This window comes from Ascaphus truei, chromosome 14 (genome assembly GCF_040206685.1).
Source record: "Ascaphus truei isolate aAscTru1 chromosome 14, aAscTru1.hap1, whole genome shotgun sequence".
Classification (NCBI taxonomy): Eukaryota; Metazoa; Chordata; class Amphibia; order Anura; family Ascaphidae; genus Ascaphus; species Ascaphus truei.
The window spans coordinates 13,415,343-13,432,830 of NC_134496.1; the positions used below are offsets into that span (position 1 = coordinate 13,415,343).

Below are 17,488 nucleotides of genomic sequence, written 5' to 3' on the forward strand. Positions count from 1 at the left end.
TGTATGTGTATATATATGTATGTGTGTATATATGTATGTGTGTATATGTGTATATATGTATGTTTGTATATATATGTATGTTTGTATATGTATGTTTGTATATGTGTGGGTATTGTTTACTTGGCTTTTATTAAGCCGATGACATTGATAGACTGTATATATCTATTTCTATGTGTTGTATATAATGTAATTACACACAGCAGCGCAATCATCAGTTAAACAACTTATTGAAATAGAAACATGGAATGTGTCTGTGGATCAGAACCTTTCGGCCCATGTCCTTGTTTCTTGTACAACCTCCTATACGTTCCAGTTATATTTATCTTCACATGTATACCCGTGTACCCCCATCATTGTTTAATTGCTCTATTGAATGAACTAATACCACCGTTGCTGGGTGGCTATGCCACGGATCCTCCACTCTTTCCATGAAGGGCAGCCTCACATTTCCCAGAATGACCTATTCTTGAGTCCCCATCCCATCGCCACATGGCCATTCAGGAGGCCCCGTGCCCTACCAACTGAGAGGAACGTTAAAAGGAGCAGCGTGGGGGGAGGGGTGTCCCGGGGAGGGGGGCGGAGGGGGAGATTTGATGTCCCTTTTAGCTGCCAGAGGGTCCAGCATCACACTTCCACGCATGGGACAATCATCGTGATACCTGCCCCTTCTTTTAATCCGCACCTTACTACCCAAAGAAGCCACCGGGACGTGGACCTGGGACGTGGACCTCAACAGGGTGGCACTGAGGGAACCTTTTTAATGAATGCGTCGTATTGTCTTTGGGGGATTCAGTAACCTCAAATCTTGTTGAATGAGCAGGCGAGGGCCGTGTTTGCTAAGCTGTGTTATGGGCTAGCACTGCTGCGTAAATCTGCCCGCTCCCCCCCAATACCTGGCTCTTATGCCTGACTGTCCCATGTGTGTATTTCCTGTCTCCCAGGCGAGATTGCCACGCGAGTGTTCAGAGCCTGCACGGAGCTGGGGATAAGGACGGTCGCTGTATACTCTGAGCAGGATACGGGCCAGGTACACCGGCAGAAGGCAGACGAGGCGTATCTGATCGGGAAGGGGCTGCCACCCGTCCAGGCCTACCTGCATATCCCCGACATCATCAAAGTGGCAAAGGTGAGCAGGCCGCAGCGTGGCACCGGCTAACCGCTCGACCCCTTTATACAGGGCGCCCGTTAACACTTCTTAAGGGCCTACGTTTAACCATGTCTGTGAGCGTGACTGCGCCATCTTTCATTCCGCCCCATTAAAGCTGCCGTTCAAGCAATATCCTACATGTGTTTCTGTTTAATAAATCAGTTCTGTACTATGAGAAAATAGCATTAAAAAAATAACAATTCTTAGACATTTTTATGTATTATAATGTAACAAGCATTTTTGTTTCTATAGCAACCATTTACAAAGTCACATCCCCTCCCTGTTCCCATTTTTAAGCCCTGCCCGCTCTCTAGCAGTGCACCAATTGTATCTAGTGACTGCCTGGTCACATGATCCTCCCCGCAGAACTTTGCATCCTGGGTACTCTTCTGCTGCCCTAACAGGGATATAAAGCAGCAGTGCACAAACTGGGGGGTGTAGGCTTTTCCTGGGGGGCGCGGGAGGTTGCAGAGGCCCCGTGTTCTTCCCCACACACTCAACTTACCGGGATTCTGTCGGCTTCTGGTCACGTCGCCATGACGCCACAGGGTGGTTATGTGACGTGACACGTCGTCATGGTAACGCGCGTCAAATGACGCTGCAGGGTCACTTGAAAGGGTGGGGGGGAGCGAGCGCTGGGACCGGCACACGGGGGTGGGGGGGGAGGCGGATCGATCGGCAGCTTAGCCGATCACTTGTCAGTGCGCAGATTGTATTGATGCGCATATTGCAACTTCAAAGGTTCGCCACCTAAAAATAGAAACTTCGCTGCACGTGGCGCCCTTCAAACCAGACGACCAGCTTTGGATTTTTTGACCCTCTCCTTGCATTGTTCTGGCGACGCCGGCGCCTGCAGTAGTGACCCCGTGTGGCAGCCTCTGTGGTGTATTGTCATTTACTGCACTTTACCTGGCATCATGGAGTAGTTTTCTCATGTGGACTTCCAAGGGTCTCCGAGACCCTCTGGGAAGATCGTTAGCTATTCTGGGGATCATTTTTCAGAAATCAAACTGACCGGTTTATTGGGTTCAAGGGACAGTCCCACGTAGGAGCAAAGTGACCTAATGACAGGGACGTGTTTAATGGGTTAAAGGGTCAGTCCCACGTAGGAGCAAAGTGACCTAATGACAGGGACATGTTCAATGGGTTAATAGAAAAGAAAATACGATATAGGCAATACTGAAATGACCAGTTTCATACAGGGAATAAAACCCTAATACAGCATGTATTGTCTGGTCATTAGACGTGTAGCAGTCTCGGTTAACCCCTTCACTGCCAACGTAGCCTGCTGTTTTGCTTTGTCCATTCTTGGCTCATCGACGTTCCTGCTATAAAATATACTGTATATTCAATATTATAGACTGACTGCCAAACAAAGTGAAATGTAATTGCATTGCCCCTGCGTTTGCTGCTAGTTTATGGCAGCGTGGCTCTCTGGTATTCATCACATGCACTGGGGGCTGTGTTTATTTTATCCGCCAGGCTCATTTATTTACATTTGGAGGTTTTATTATCCTTTTATTGGGATCTGCCACTTGTCTGCAATCATCCTACGAAGGGTGAGATTGAGTATTAGGATTTAAAGGTTCAGTCCCGAGTAGCAAATAAAAATAAATCAGTCTGTAATTTTACACAATGTGTCAGTGTTATCGGCTTCCGTCTAAATATTCAAAGCGACCTAATAACCGTGACATGTTTAATGTGTAAAACCCTTATCCGCCAACGCACACCCCTCCCCCTTACCCTTTGGTTAAGGAACCCTATAATTATATTGTGAGATTCTGAGGAACCCCAACCCTCTCTAATTGTGTGTCTGAGATCAGATGCATTGTAAGGAACCCCAACCCTCTCTAATAGCGCGTCTGAGATCAGATGCATTGTAAGGAACCCCAACCCTCTCTAATAGCGCTTCTGAGATCAGATGCATTGTTAGGAACCCCAACCCTCTCGAATATCGTGTCCGAGATTGGATGCATTGTACGGTCTTCTGTATTTGGTACAACTTTTAAATGACCTGACAATTGCAGGAAACTTTTTGGGGGGGAGGGGGGGTGTGTATAAAACACAAATGTTCAGGGCACTCTAATTGCGCAGAGGGTAGGACAAATGACGTGTCTTTAGATTCGGGTGCTTGCGGTGCAGCCGGGATCACCATCCAGCGACAAACATAGACAGAACTAGGAAAGAGAATCCGCAGCTCTCGCTGGCAGGTGCACAATATAGAAACGTTTCATTCATCAAACAGGCATCAGGGGTAAAAAACAAGAGAAAAGGAGCAACGTTTCGCACCTCCCGGTCCTGTACCCAGCCCCTCTATATACACAAACCCACACGTATTAACACACGATCTGTACAGCGTGTGCAACCTGCACGTCTGGGGAAACGGCAGCTGCAAATGTGACTGTTCCCTCAGCAAATGCGATTAGGGGATAAAGGGAAATCTCTCTGCCTCCGCCGTCCGGGGGGGCAGGGGGCCAGATCAGACCCGTCTCTGCCTCCGCCGTCCGGGGGAGCAGGGGGCCAGATCAGACCCGTCTCTGCCTCGCGCCGCCCGGGGGGGCAGGGGCCAGATCAGACCCGTCTCTGCCTCGCGCCGCCCGGGGGAGCAGGGGGCCAGATCAGACCCGTCTCTGCCTCCGCCGCCCGGGGGAGCAGGGGGCCAGATCAGACCCGTCTCTGCCTCGCGCCGCCCGGGGGAGCAGGGGGCCAGATCAGACCCGTCTCTGCCTCCGCCGCCCGGGGGGGCAGGGGGCCAGATCAGACCCGTCTCTGCCTCCGCCGCCTGGGGGGGCAGGGGGCCAGATCAGACCCGTCTCTGCCTCCGCCGTCCGGGGGGGCAGGGGGCCAGATCAGACCCGTCTCTGCCTCGTGCCGCCCGGGGGGGCAGGGGGCCAGATCAGACCCGTCTCTGCCTCCGCCGCCCGGGGGGGCAGGGGGCCAGATCAGACCCGTCTCTGCCTCCGCCGCCCGGGGGGGCAGGGGGCCAGATCAGACCCGTCTCTGCCTCCGCCGCCCGGGGGGGCAGGGGGCCAGATCAGACCTGTCTCTGCCTCGCACCGTCCGGGGGAGCAGGGGGCCAGATCAGACCCGTCTCTGCCTCGCACCGTCCGGGGGGGCAGGGGGCCAGATCAGACCCGTCTCTGCCTCGCGCTGCCCGGGGGGGCAGGGGGCCAGATCAGACCCGTCTCTGCCTCCGCCGCCCGGGGGAGCAGGGGGCCAGATCAGACCCGTCTCTGCCTCCGCCGCCCGGGGGGGTCAGGGGGCCAGATCAGACCTGTCTCTGCCTCCGCCGCCCGGGGGGGGCAGGGGGCCAGATCAGACCCGTCTCTGCCTCGCACCGTCCGGGGGAGCAGGGGGCCAGATCAGACCCGTCTCTGCCTCCGCCGCCCGGGGGAGCAGGGGGCCAGATCAGACCCGTCTCTGCCTCCGCCGCCCGGGGGGGGCAGGGGGCCAGATCAGACCTGTCTCTGCCTCCGCCGCCCGGGGGGGCAGGGGGCCAGATCAGACCCGTCTCTGCCTCGCGCCGCCCGGGGGGGCAGGGGGCCAGATCAGACCCGTCTCTGCCTCCGCCGCCCGGGGGGGCAGGGGGCCAGATCAGACCCGTCTCTGCCTCGCGCCGCCCGGGGGGGCAGGGGGCCAGATCAGACCCGTCTCTGCCTCCGCCGCCCGGGGGGGCAGGGGGCCAGATCAGACCCGTCTCTGCCTCGCGCCGCCCGGGGGAGCAGGGGGCCAGATCAGACCCGTCTCTGCCTCGTGCCGCCCGGGGGGGCAGGGGGCCAGATCAGACCCGTCTCTGCCTCTGCCGCCCGGGGGGCAGGGGGCCAGATCAGACCCGTCTCTGGGTCGCACCGCCCGGGGGGGCAGGGGGCCAGATCAGACCCGTCTCTGGGTCGCACCGCCCGGGGGAGCAGGGGGCCAGATCAGACCCGTCTCTGCCTCCGCCGCCCGGGGGGGCAGGGGGCCAGATCAGACCCGTCTCTGCCTCCGCCGCCCGAGGGACAGGGGGCCAGATCAGACCCGTCTCTGCCTCGTGCCGCCCGGGGGGGCAGGGGGCCAGATCAGACCCGTCTCTGCCTCCGCCGCCCGGGGGGGCAGGGGGCCAGATCAGACCCGTCTCTGCCTCCGCCGCCCGGGGGAGCAGGGGGCCAGATCAGACCCGTCTCTGGGTCGCACCGCCCGGGGGAGCAGGGGGCCAGATCAGACCCGTCTCTGCCTCGTGCCGCCCGGGGGGGCAGGGGGCCAGATCAGACCCGTCTCTGCCTCCGCCGCCCGGGGGAGCAGGGGGCAGATCAGACCCGTCTCTGCCTCCGCCGCCCGGGGGGGCAGGGGGCCAGATCAGACCCGTCTCTGCCTCGTGCCGCCGGAGGAGCAGGGGGCCAGATCAGACCCGTCTCTGCCTCGCGCCGCCCGGGGGAGCAGGGGGCCAGATCAGACCCGTCTCTGCCTCCGCCGCCCGGGGGAGCAGGGGGCCAGATCAGACCCGTCTCTGCCTCCGCCGCCCGGGGGGGCAGGGGGCCAGATCAGACCCGTCTCTGCCTCGCACCGCCCGGGGGGGCAGGGGGCCAGATCAGACCCGTCTCTGCCTCCGCCGCCCGGGGGGGCAGGGGGCCAGATCAGACCCGTCTCTGCCTCGCGCCGCCCGGGGGGGCAGGGGGCCAGATCAGACCCGTCTCTGACGGCACTAATTGAAAGTCCCAGCAGTGACCCAGACACTGAGCCGTGTCTACTTCATTACATCCAATTAACGGCTCGTTACCGCGCTCACAAAGCTCCGCTTGCAGAGACCCAGGTGCAATAAGGGCAGAGCCGCATCTACATCCCATTAATCAGCGTCCTGCTTCCCCCCCACCCCCGAGTGTAATAATACCACCTCTCTCTCGCCCGCACTCCTCTCTCTCGCCCGCGCTCCTCACGCTCGGCCCGGGCGTACGGCCCGGACTCGCACTGGGTTTATTTGCCGGCGGGGGAGTTTGGCGCACGGCTCTGTTTTTGGCTTTTAGGGGAGCTGGATCGCTTCGCCGTCAGAGCAACATGTGTGGGGGCTGGGAGGGTCGTGCACGCGGGGATTGGGGACGGTCCTCTGCCAGTCTGTGGCCAATTCTAATCATAAGGGTTTTCCTGTGTAATAAAGAGTTTGCAACAGTGTTATCACAAGAGATTAGGTAAAGGTTGTAACCCCCCCCCCTTTTCTATGGAAATCCAGTTGTTGTTCTCCCCTTTTCTCTCCCTCCCAAAGGTGCTGGCTACTTCCCTTTAGTAGGTCATTGGGTCACTTTTGCTCCTACGCGGGACTGACCCACGTCTCTTGTCTCTTCCAGGAGAACGAAGTTGACGCTGTTCACCCCGGATATGGGTTTCTCTCCGAGCGCTCGGACTTCGCCCAGGCCTGCAACGACGCCGGCGTGCGCTTCATCGGCCCCTCCCCAGATGTGGTGCGCAAGATGGGCGATAAGGTGGAGGCCCGAGGCATCGCTATCAACGCCGGTAAGGAAGGCGCCGGGATATCCATGGGAAAAGGAGGGGGTGATAGTGGGATGGAGAGGGGGAGGCGGGGGAGATGCAGAGCGATTGTTGTCGCCCCCCTCCCCCTAACAAGGTTAATAAGTAGAATTGCCCGGTGAGTTTGTCTGGGTCTGAGTACCTGCGGCCCTTTCTATACAGGAGTACCGGTTGTCCCAGGTACCAATGCGCCCATCACGTCCGTCACGGATTTCCCCATCATCTTCAAGGCTGCGTACGGAGGGGGCGGCCGCGGCATGAGAGTGGTGCGAAGCTACGAGGTACGGCCAATGCGCGCGGGTGTATATTCAGGGCTTGAGAGCCCAACTTCCCCACTTACCCAGGACGTGTGAAGAGCTGGGTGGGGGGTGTGAGGGGCTGAAAGATCTGCCGAAGTCTTTTGGAAGCCAAGTTGTCGATCACCGCTCCGCTTCCCAAAGTCGCGCCCTAGATTGCCGTGCGTAGGGCACTACACGGCAGCGAGATGGCGACTTCGGGAAGCCGCGTGGTGATTAGCAGCTCTGCGGCCGCAATCTTTCCTGGGCCGTCTCAGGCCCCGGAGGGGGGGGAGGTGTCCTTCCACTTGCAGAGCGGTACAAGCAGGTTACCTTCTCCAGCCGTGTGTGTGTCACCCACAAAGGATACTGCAATCCCAACGAAATATCAGGTCCCTAGAAAGCAGGCAAATGAGGCGAACAGTAACGCTAAGGAGGGAGACGTTGGTAACGTTCGCCATCACCTGTTCTCACTGGGAAATTGGAAAAGCAACAATCCACCCGCTTGATTGAACCCCCTGCGCCCTCTCCCACAGCGCTCATTAGGTAACGCTGCCCTGCTGTTCTCTTCCAGCTGATTGGGACAAATATCCAGGACTTTCCCCAACCATAAATATTTCTAGTCTCTCTCTGTAACTCCCGCCATTTTGTGTTCCCGGGCTCTGCTTCCCGCAGTCACAGATGGTGTTCTGCTCCTGCCGACGTGATAAGCAGCTCTTAGAGGAGCAGGTCCCCTCCATATTCATGTCTTCTCCATTCTGTACCATATGGGGTCTGGTTAAATGAGTCTGTAACCTAAAGCAGCGGTCATGTGATCACTTTACTGCAGGCTGTGGGCCTTGTTACGTAAAAATGGAGTGAGTCCCACGTAGGAGCAAAGTTACTTAATGACAGGGACGTGTTTAATGGGTTAAAGCAGGGGTGCGCAAACATTGCGCTGTCCCCAGCCTGCTCTCCCCCATTGTCGCAACCCCATACCTTTAATCTGCTGCCAAATGACGCCTCAGGGTCATGTGACGTCATGTCACCTGATGACGCCGAGTTGCCCGAAGCCGGCTGAATTTAGGTGAGTTACAGAGGCCTTGTGCTGAAGGGCGCGGGGCCTCTGTAACTGCCGCCCTCCCCCCCCCCCAAAGAAAAATATCTCGCGCCCCCCAGTTTGCGCACCCCTGGGTTAAAGGGACAGTCCCACGTAGGGAAAAGTGACCTAATAGCAGGGACGTGTTTAATGGGTGATTTTATGCAAATAACTGTTAATTGATTAAAAAACTAGCATCAATATTTTTCCCTGGCAAAATGCGTTTGAATCTTCCTTATGCAGCGCTTAGTATCTGCTGCTCTGTGCATTGGATGCCGCCAGCCTTTCACTGCCCTGAAGAGCTAACAGTCTAAGTGAGGTGACTTGGGCACAGGGAGATACGGTCACTGTATGCACTTCAGAGCTGGATATTAGCACGGCGTTGGTTTGATTTGCCTGATATATCGGTAGTATCAGATGAAATGATATACGCATGTCATGTTTCCCAGCGGGGAGCGGATGGGGTAACATCCCGGGCAGTGCACCTCTTTAATACGCAGCGCTTCCTTCCTTGCAGGAGCTGGAGGAGAATTACACGCGGGCGTACTCGGAGGCGCTGTCTGCCTTCGGGAACGGGGCTCTGTTTGTGGAGAAGTTCATCGAGAAGCCTCGTCACATAGAAGTGCAGATACTGGGTGAGTAGGAATCCTAGCGCAGCAACTCGGTTCCTCCCTGCGCCGTCGGGCTCCTCTCCTCCCTGCGCCGTCGGGCTCCTCTCCTCCCTACTCTGTGCCGCCTCCTCTCCTCCCTACGCTGAGCCCGCCTCCTCTCCTCCCTACTCTGTGCCCGCCTCCTCTCCTCCCTATGCTGAGCCCGCCTCCTCTCCTCCCTACTCTGAGCCCGCCTCCTCTCCTCCCTATGCTGAGCCCGCCTCCTCTCCTCCCTACTCTGAGCCCGCCTCCTCTCCTCCCTACGCTGAGCCCGCCTCCTCTCCTCCCTACTCTGAGCCCGCCTCCTCTCCTCCCTACTCTGAGCCCGCCTCCTCTCCTCCCTACGCTGAGCCCGCCTCCTCTCCTCCCTACTCTGAGCCCACCTCCTCTCCTCCCTACTCTGAGCCCGCCTCCTCTCCTCCCTACTCTGAGCCCGCCTCCTCTCCTCCCTACGCTGAGCCCACCTCCTCCTCCCTACGCTGAGCCCGCCTCCTCTCCTCCCTACTCTGAGCCCGCCTCCTCTCCTCCCTACTCTGAGCCCGCCTCCTCTCCTCCCTACTCTGAGCCCGGCTCCTCTCCTCCCTACTCTGAGCCCGGCTCCTCTCCTCCCTACACTGAGCCCGCCTCCTCTCCTCCCTACTCTGAGCCCGCCTCCTCTCCTCCCTACTCTGAGCCCGCCTCCTCTCCTCCCTACTCTGAGCCCGCCTCCTCTCCTCCCTACGCTGAGCCCGCCTCCTCTCCTCCCTACTCTGAGCCCGCCTCCTCTCCTCCCTACGCTGAGCCCGGCTCCTCTCCTCCCTACTCTGAGCCCGGCTCCTCTCCTCCCTACTCTGAGCCCGCCTCCTCTCCTCCCTACACTGAGCCCGCCTCCTCTCCTCCCTACTCTGAGCCCGCCTCCTCTCCTCCCTACTCTGAGCCCGCCTCCTCTCCTCCCTACGCTGAGCCCGCCTCCTCTCCTCCCTACTCTGAGCCCGCCTCCTCTCCTCCCTACTCTGAGCCCGCCTCCTCTCCTCCCTACTCTGAGCCCGCCTCCTCTCCTCCCTACTCTGAGCCCGCCTCCTCTCCTCCCTACTCTGAGCCTGCCTCCTCTCCTCCCTACTCTGAGCCCACCTCCTCTCCTCCCTACACTGAGCCCGCCTCCTCTCCTCCCTACACTGAGCCCGCCTCCTCTCCTCCCTACTCTGAGCCCGGCTCCTCTCCTCCCTACTCTGAGCCCGCCTCCTCTCCTCCCTACTCTGAGCCCGCCTCCTCTCCTCCCTACTCTGAGCCCGCCTCCTCTCCTCCCTACTCTGAGCCCGCCTCCTCTCCTCCCTACGCTGAGCCCGCCTCCTCTCCTCCCTACTCTGAGCCCGCCTCCTCTCCTCCCTACTCTGAGCCCGCCTCCTCTCCTCCCTACTCTGAGCCCGCCTCCTCTCCTCCCTACTCTGAGCCCACCTCCTCTCCTCCCTACACTGAGCCCACCTCCTCTCCTCCCTACTCTGAGCCCGCCTCCTCTCCTCCCTACTCTGATCCCAGCTCCTCTCCTCCCTACTCTGAGCCCGCCTCCTCTCCTCCCTACTCTGAGCCCGGCTCCTCTCCTCCCTACTCTGAGCCCGGCTCCTCTCCTCCCTACTCTGAGCCCGGCTCCTCTCCTCCCTACTCTGAGCCCGGCTCCTCTCCTCCCTACTCTGAGCCCGGCTCCTCTCCTCCCTACACTGAGCCCGGCTCCTCTCCTCCCTACGCTGAGCCCGCCTCCTCTCCTCCCTATGCCGAGCCCGCCTCCTCTCCTCCCTACTCTGAGCCCACCTCCTCTCCTCCCTACGCCGAGCCCGCCTCCTCTCCTCCCTACGCCGAGCCCGCCTCCTCTCCTCCCTACTCTGAGCCCGCCTCCTCTCCTCCCTACGCTGGGAAGCTATAACATCAGCAGGGGATGATGGAGATGATGGGGATGATGCAGATGATGCGGATGATGCGGATGATGCGGATGATGGGGATGATGCGGATGATGGGGATGATGGGGATGATGGGGATGATGGGGATGATGTTGCAGCATCCTACTGGATAACCACGAGCTCCACCTGTGAAAATACAGGAAGGAATACTGACAGCTGAACCAATAAGTATCTGTGGAATGGGAGTTTCCCTGACCCCAAATATCCACACTCGGTCTCACATACACCGACACGCACTGACACACGCACATGTGACTTCCTCCTGTTTCCCACAGGTGATAAGTACGGTAACGTGGTGCATCTGTACGAGCGAGACTGCTCCATCCAGAGGAGACACCAGAAGGTGGTAGAGATAGCCCCGGCCGCTCACCTCGATCCTCAGGTCAGGGACAGGCTGACCCATGATTCCGTCAAGCTGGCCAAGCAGGTGAGCTAGAAGTGTGTGCGTGTGCGTTTGCGTGTGCGTGTGGGGAGAAGGTTAATACAACTCCAACTGGTGATTGAAGATGACATTGAGCTGCAGCTTTAAGACCTCCGTGTTTAATCATGCCCCTCTGGGTGAGAGAGGATTACAAGAGGTGTTGATGAACCGTGTCTTCTAATCAAAGATGGCCACCCTCACGCTCTCATCTCCATCTGTGTTTGTCAGCAACGGGTGTAGGGCTCATAGCTGTTAAAAGGTGAGTTTGGCAGTAAGGCTTCTGATGAGGTTATAAAAAGCCAAGTGAAGGGGATTATTACCGGGGCTGCCAGTCTCCGCGGTACTGATTCCCTGTTAAGCTAATGAGCTCCGTTTGTCTTTTGCAAAGTGGCCAGGCAAGTAGCTTGAAAAATTATTAGCGGGATCGTCCATCTGAGCTCTAAAGGGCATCCAAGTTCTAGGGGCATAGTACGTGCCGTTAATATCCAAGTACTTCTGGTAGTCCAGCAGTTACTCACCAATCTTTATTACCCTTTTATATGGCCTATAAAAGCCTCTGCATTCCAGCAGGGGGCAGCTGAGCCTTTCTCAGCGCAGGAGAATACAGGGCATTTTCTTCTCTCTTGTAGCTGCGGGAGAAAATACTGTCGGTTTATACGATGCTTTGCTGTTCTCAGTCTGTTAAACTCCTTGGACTGCGTTTTAGAATTAAAGATGGCCGTCCCCGTGCTAGCGCGCACAACCCGTGTGTACGACTAGATGTTTGCCTACCCGCACGCTAACAGGAGCACCTCTCTGTCTCTTGTAACGTGCCCAGTGTCCAGATAAAAGATGGCCTCCCGCACGCTAACACAGCTCTGTCTTTTGGGGTTGGGGTCCACGTTCCACGAAAGGTTTAACGCGTCTTGTGTCGCACTTGCCACGGACATGCAATGCAACAACGTGGCATTGCTTTGGCATCGGTACTGGCGCAGAACGTGGGCTGGGTGAGCAGGGAAAACGGAATAAAATGGACAAGCTGACAATCTGCTGAACGCAGGGGTAGGGTTCTGCAGGCGCAGCGAGTCCCTGCCCTGAAGAGCGTGCAATCTAATTTAGGTGCCTGAAGCTCAGGAAGATGGCGACTTGCCCAAGGTCACCGCGAGAGCCAACACCGGTTTAAAACCTGGTAAAATCCCGGCGTTGCTACCCCGAAGCTCCCCAGCTTTGTATGCAAGGTTGACTTGTTTTTAAATTAGAACCTTTATATTTCCCCTTTCCTTTTATTAGAGCGATTTGTAACTGCCGTTAGAAGGAATTGACTTCCACGAGTCCCAGCTGCCCTTGTGATGTCTTGTGGGTTTTGGAGGTGATCCAGGGAACTAGACATTTGCCGTTGAGTTTATACACAGAGAGGAAAGACCTCAGCTGGTGATACACAGGAATAAGCAGCAAATAGCGGGGCCTTTCTCCCACAAACACTCCTGCGGCCGCGCTTGCCCGATGCTTTCCACCCTTTTTGATGCCTGGATTTTCCCATATTCCGGATCCCTGGCTCTGGTCATACTTTGGGTTCCCCTTGTGTGTAGAAAGCAGCTTTCCATTCCTTTACTGGATTATCCTACCCTACAAAGGTCTGTTTAACATTGCAGTTGCCCTGAATTGATTTTATTTGAATCTTTATTTAACGAGGCATTAAAACCTGCAGTAATGTGTCCACATGGGAACGCCGGTGTATTTTCACTTGCTCCAGTTTACCAATAAGCGGCGAGCTGCTTCCTGTGCAGACTTCACAGGGTCTTATCCTGAGCCGATATCACACGGTCTGTAGCGGTTTGATGGCCTGACTATTGGATGCAGTTTTTCACAAGTTTTCCTTTTACATTTTAATTGATCAGGGTGGTTCAAGATGGCCGCCCTCTTGCTCAGACTTCGGCTCTGACCGTTGTGCTTCCAGGCTATGTGGTAAAATATTTCCTTTCTCTTTGGCCTACTCTGTAGTTTAATAAAAGAATCTTTTTCAAAAATGGCCGCCCTCTCACGCCCTGTACCTTTAGCGCACATTGTTTCCTTTTCCGGCCTCCATTTTTGTTTGCCCTACTGTGAAGTCCAGTCTATTGGTTCCATTGCAAAGGGATTGTGTCTTCTTTTTCTTATCTGTCTTTCTATCCTTTTCCCTCAGCATCTTTATGTTCATTATTTATTTTCTCCCTCTTCCCCCTCCCCTCATCCCCCTTCCCTCATCCCCCTTCCCTCCTCCCCCTTCCTATTCCTTGCTCTTTCCCCCTCTCTCCCCCTTTCCTCCCCCTCTCCTTCCCTCCTCTCTCCCTCCCCCACTCTCGCACCCTTCCCTTCTCCCTCCCTTATCTGTTGGTTTCTCTCAGCCTATGGCCTGTGTTTTTGGTATTCATCTTTTTGCTGTGGTGTGTGTGTGTGTGTGTGTGTGTGTCCAATTAAGTTTGTGGTTCAGACTTTCTCTGAAGAGTCTGTGGGAGGGTTTTTGTCACTTTTTTTACCCACCATAACTTAACTTTGTGTGGTGAAACCGATCCCTGCTTCATTTGTGCATAGCCAGTGTAACTAACCCCACATTGATGAGACCCATTAAGATCGAAACGGCTGTCTGAGGGAGGGTTTGCTGGCTATGCATCTTAACCCTGGCTGTGGCCATGCAGCAAGCTTAAGCCTATAGGGAACCATGTTAATGGTTTTGAAGCAAAAAGTGGCACTGTATGCTCATTTGCATGTCATTTCCCAGAATCCCTTGCTGCAGTGGAAGTGCTGTGTGCTGGGTGATAATGGTGAAAGGCGGGGTTACAGACCTGCCTAAGACATGTAAATGAGCATTCAGTAATATTTCCATTTGCTATCTATATATATATCCAGGGTTCGACAAACCTATACATTTGCTCGCCCCGGGCGAGTGGATTTAACCCCCGGGCGAGTAAATATTGGCCCAAGCAGCACACGTTTGGTACTAGGTGGCGAGTAGATTTTTTTGTGTGGCGAGTAGATTTTTTGGTGATTTGTCAACCACTGTCTATATTGATATAGATATATATAGATATATATATATAATTTTTTATTTTTTTTTCTATTACTCTGGGTATTTGAGTTTTTCTTTTCATACCTTTAAACCTTTCTGCAACGAGGTTCCAGGAACCTCTTCGACCCGTGACAACAATAAATACATAAAAGCAGCAGAGCAGCAAAGATTTGGGCGGTGAAGTCCGAGCCCAGAAAGTGCCGGAGAAGCAGCTGTCTGCCGGTGCTGGCTCCTCACTCCCCAGATTTTAAACTGCGCCAAGCGTCTGATACAAACCTTTGCCAGGTCAGCGGTAAAACGATTTGGCAGCGGAAAAAGGTTCTGAATCCAGCTAACCTCAGCGAGGAAAGGCCCGTGAGTTGGCTTTGCCAATGTAGCCATATTAATGGCTCGTTAGCCAGCCATCTGCTGTGTGGTAACTACCGGTATTAGGATACACCCTAAAAACGTTTAATGTCTGGTAATAACTGCTTTTAACACATCAAGAATAAACTATTATACATAAAATAATCCAGCTAAATCCTCCCAAGTAATCGATTTCATAGTTTTCCTCTGTGTGTTCCCGTGTGCCGCCGTGTTCAGTGTGTGTGTGGCCATGTTCCCGTGTGCCGTCGTGTTCAGCTTGCCGCCTTGCTCCCATGTGTGTGGCCGTGTTCCCATGTTCCGCGTGCAGTCGTGTTCCCGTGTGCCGCCGTGTTCCCATGTTCAGCGTGCCGCTTCTCTCCGCCGTCCTGCAGTCACTTCCTGTGAGGTCATTTATGGCTCTGACTGGGACAGGGACCGTTTGGTGACAGGAGCCGGGTTTGAAAATAAAGTTATTTCGGAGCGAGTTTCCTTCCCCGGGACATCTCCCAGTGTTAGAGGTATCTCTGTGCCGGGTCACTTAGTGACAGTGTATCTTCCAGTCCCTGGGGACATCTCCCAGTGTTAGAGGTATCTCTGTGCGGGTCACTTAGTGACGGTGTATCTTCCTGTCCCTGGGGACATCTCCCAGTGTTAGAGGTATCTCTGTGCGGGTCACTTAGTGACAGTGTATCTTCCTGTCCCTGGGGACATCTCCCAGTGTTAGAGGTATCTCTGTGCCGGGTCACTTAGTGACATTGTATCTTCCTGTCCCTGGGGACATCTCCCAGTGTTAGAGGTATCTCTGTGCGGGTCACTTAGTGACAGTGTATCTTCCTGTCCCCGGGGACATCTCCCAGTGTTAGAGGTATCTCTGTGCGGGTCACTTAGTGACGGTGTATCTTCCTGTCCCTGGGGACATCTCCCAGTGTTAGAGGTATCTCTGTGCCGGGTCACTTAGTGACAGTGTATCTTCCTGTCCCTGGGGACATCTCCCAGTGTTAGAGGTATCTCTGTGCCGGGTCACTTAGTGACAGTGTATCTTCCTGTCCCTGGGGACATCTCCCAGTGTTAGAGGTATCTCTGTGCCGGGTCACTTAGTGACAGTGTATCTTCCTGTCCCTGGGGACATCTCCCAGTGTTAGAGGTATCTCTGTGCCGGGTCACTTAGTGACAATGTATCTTCCTGTCCCTGGGGACATCTCCCAGTGTTAGAGGTATCTCTGTGCGGGTCACTTAGTGACATTGTATCTTCCTGTCCCTGGGGACATCTCCCAGTGTTAGAGGTATCTCTGTGCCGGGTCACTTAGTGACATTGTATCTTCCTGTCCCTGGGGACATCTCCCAGTGTTAGAGGTATCTCTGTGCGGGTCACTTAGTGACAGTGTATCTTCCTGTCCCTGGGGACATCTCCCAGTGTTAGAGGTATCTCTGTGCGGGTCACTTAGTGACGGTGTATCTTCCTGTCCCTGGGGACATCTCCCAGTGTTAGAGGTATCTCTGTGCGGGTCACTTAGTGACGGTGTATCTTCCTGTCCCTGGGGACATCTCCCAGTGTTAGAGGTATCTCTGTGCCGGGTCACTTAGTGACAGTGTATCTTCCTGTCCCTGGGGACATCTCCCAGTGTTAGAGGTATCTCTGCGGGTCACTTAGTGACAGTGTATCTTCCTGTCCCCGGGGACATCTCCCAGTGTTAGAGGTATCTCTGTGCGGGTCACTTAGTGACAATGTATCTTCCTGTCCCTGGGGACATCTCCCAGTGTTAGAGGTATCTCTGTGCCGGGTCACTTAGTGACAGTGTATCTTCCTGTCCCTGGGGACATCTCCCAGTGTTAGAGGTATCTCTGTGCCGGGTCACTTAGTGACATTGTATCTTCCTGTCCCTGGGGACATCTCCCAGTGTTAGAGGTATCTCTGTGCCGGGTCACTTAGTGACAGTGTATCTTCCTGTCCCTGGGGACATCTCCCAGTGTTAGAGGTATCTCTGTGCCGGGTCACTTAGTGACAGTGTATCTTCCTGTCCCTGGGGACATCTCCCAGTGTTAGAGGTATCTCTGTGCCGGGTCACTTAGTGACATTGTATCTTCCTGTCCCTGGGGACATCTCCCAGTGTTAGAGGTATCTCTGTGCCGGGTCACTTAGTGACAGTGTATCTTCCTGTCCCTGGGGACATCTCCCAGTGTTAGAGGTATCTCTGTGCCGGGTCACTTAGTGACAGTGTATCTTCCTGTCCCTGGGGACATCTCCCAGTGTTAGAGGTATCTCTGCGGGTCACTTAGTGACAGTGTATCTTCCTGTCCCTGGGGACATCTCCCAGTGTTAGAGGTATCTCTGTGCGGGTCACTTAGTGACAGTGTATCTTCCTGTCCCTGGGGACATCTCCCAGTGTTAGAGGTATCTCTGTGCCGGGTCACTTAGTGGCAGTGTATCTTCCTGTCCCTGGGGACATCTCCCAGTGTTAGAGGTATCTCTGTGCGGGTCACTTAGTGACGGTGTATCTTCCTGTCCCCGGGGACATCTCCCAGTGTTAGAGGTATCTCTGTGCCGGGTCACTTAGTGACAGTGTATCTTCCTGTCCCTGGGGACATCTCCCAGTGTTAGAGGTATCTCTGTGCGGGTCACTTAGTGACAATGTATCTTCCTGTCCCTGGGGACATCTCCCAGTGTTAGAGGTATCTCTGTGCCGGGTCACTTAGTGACGGTGTATCTTCCTGTCCCTGGGGACATCTCCCAGTGTTAGAGGTATCTCTGTGCGGGTCACTTAGTGACGGTGTATCTTCCTGTCCCTGGGGACATCTCCCAGTGTTAGAGGTATCTCTGTGCCGGGTCACTTAGTGACAGTGTATCTTCCTGTCCCTGGGGACATCTCCCAGTGTTAGAGGTATCTCTGTGCGGGTCACTTAGTGACAGTGTATCTTCCTGTCCCTGGGGACATCTCCCAGTGTTAGAGGTATCTCTGCGGGTCACTTAGTGACAGTGTATCTTCCTGTCCCTGGGGACATCTCCCAGTGTTAGAGGTATCTCTGTGCGGGTCACTTAGTGACGGTGTATCTTCCTGTCCCTGGGGACATCTCCCAGTGTTAGAGGTATCTCTGTGCGGGTCACTTAGTGACAGTGTA

At 55.4% G+C, this 17,488-nt stretch overlaps 1 protein-coding gene across 7 annotated transcripts in view; it reads left to right on the forward strand.

Annotated features, from left to right (window-relative positions):
- Positions 1-17,488, forward strand: part of LOC142465628 (pyruvate carboxylase, mitochondrial-like) — a 248,894-nt gene that overhangs the window by 137,022 nt on the left and 94,384 nt on the right. For all 7 annotated transcript variants that reach the window (XM_075569745.1, XM_075569741.1, XM_075569744.1 and 4 more), the window contains 5 exons: positions 942-1,126; positions 6,466-6,631; positions 6,809-6,927; positions 8,517-8,634; positions 10,856-11,007. In XM_075569745.1, the coding sequence (XP_075425860.1) occupies positions 942-1,126; positions 6,466-6,631; positions 6,809-6,927; positions 8,517-8,634; positions 10,856-11,007 (740 nt within the window). The remainder of the gene's footprint in view (positions 1-941; positions 1,127-6,465; positions 6,632-6,808; positions 6,928-8,516; positions 8,635-10,855; positions 11,008-17,488) is intronic.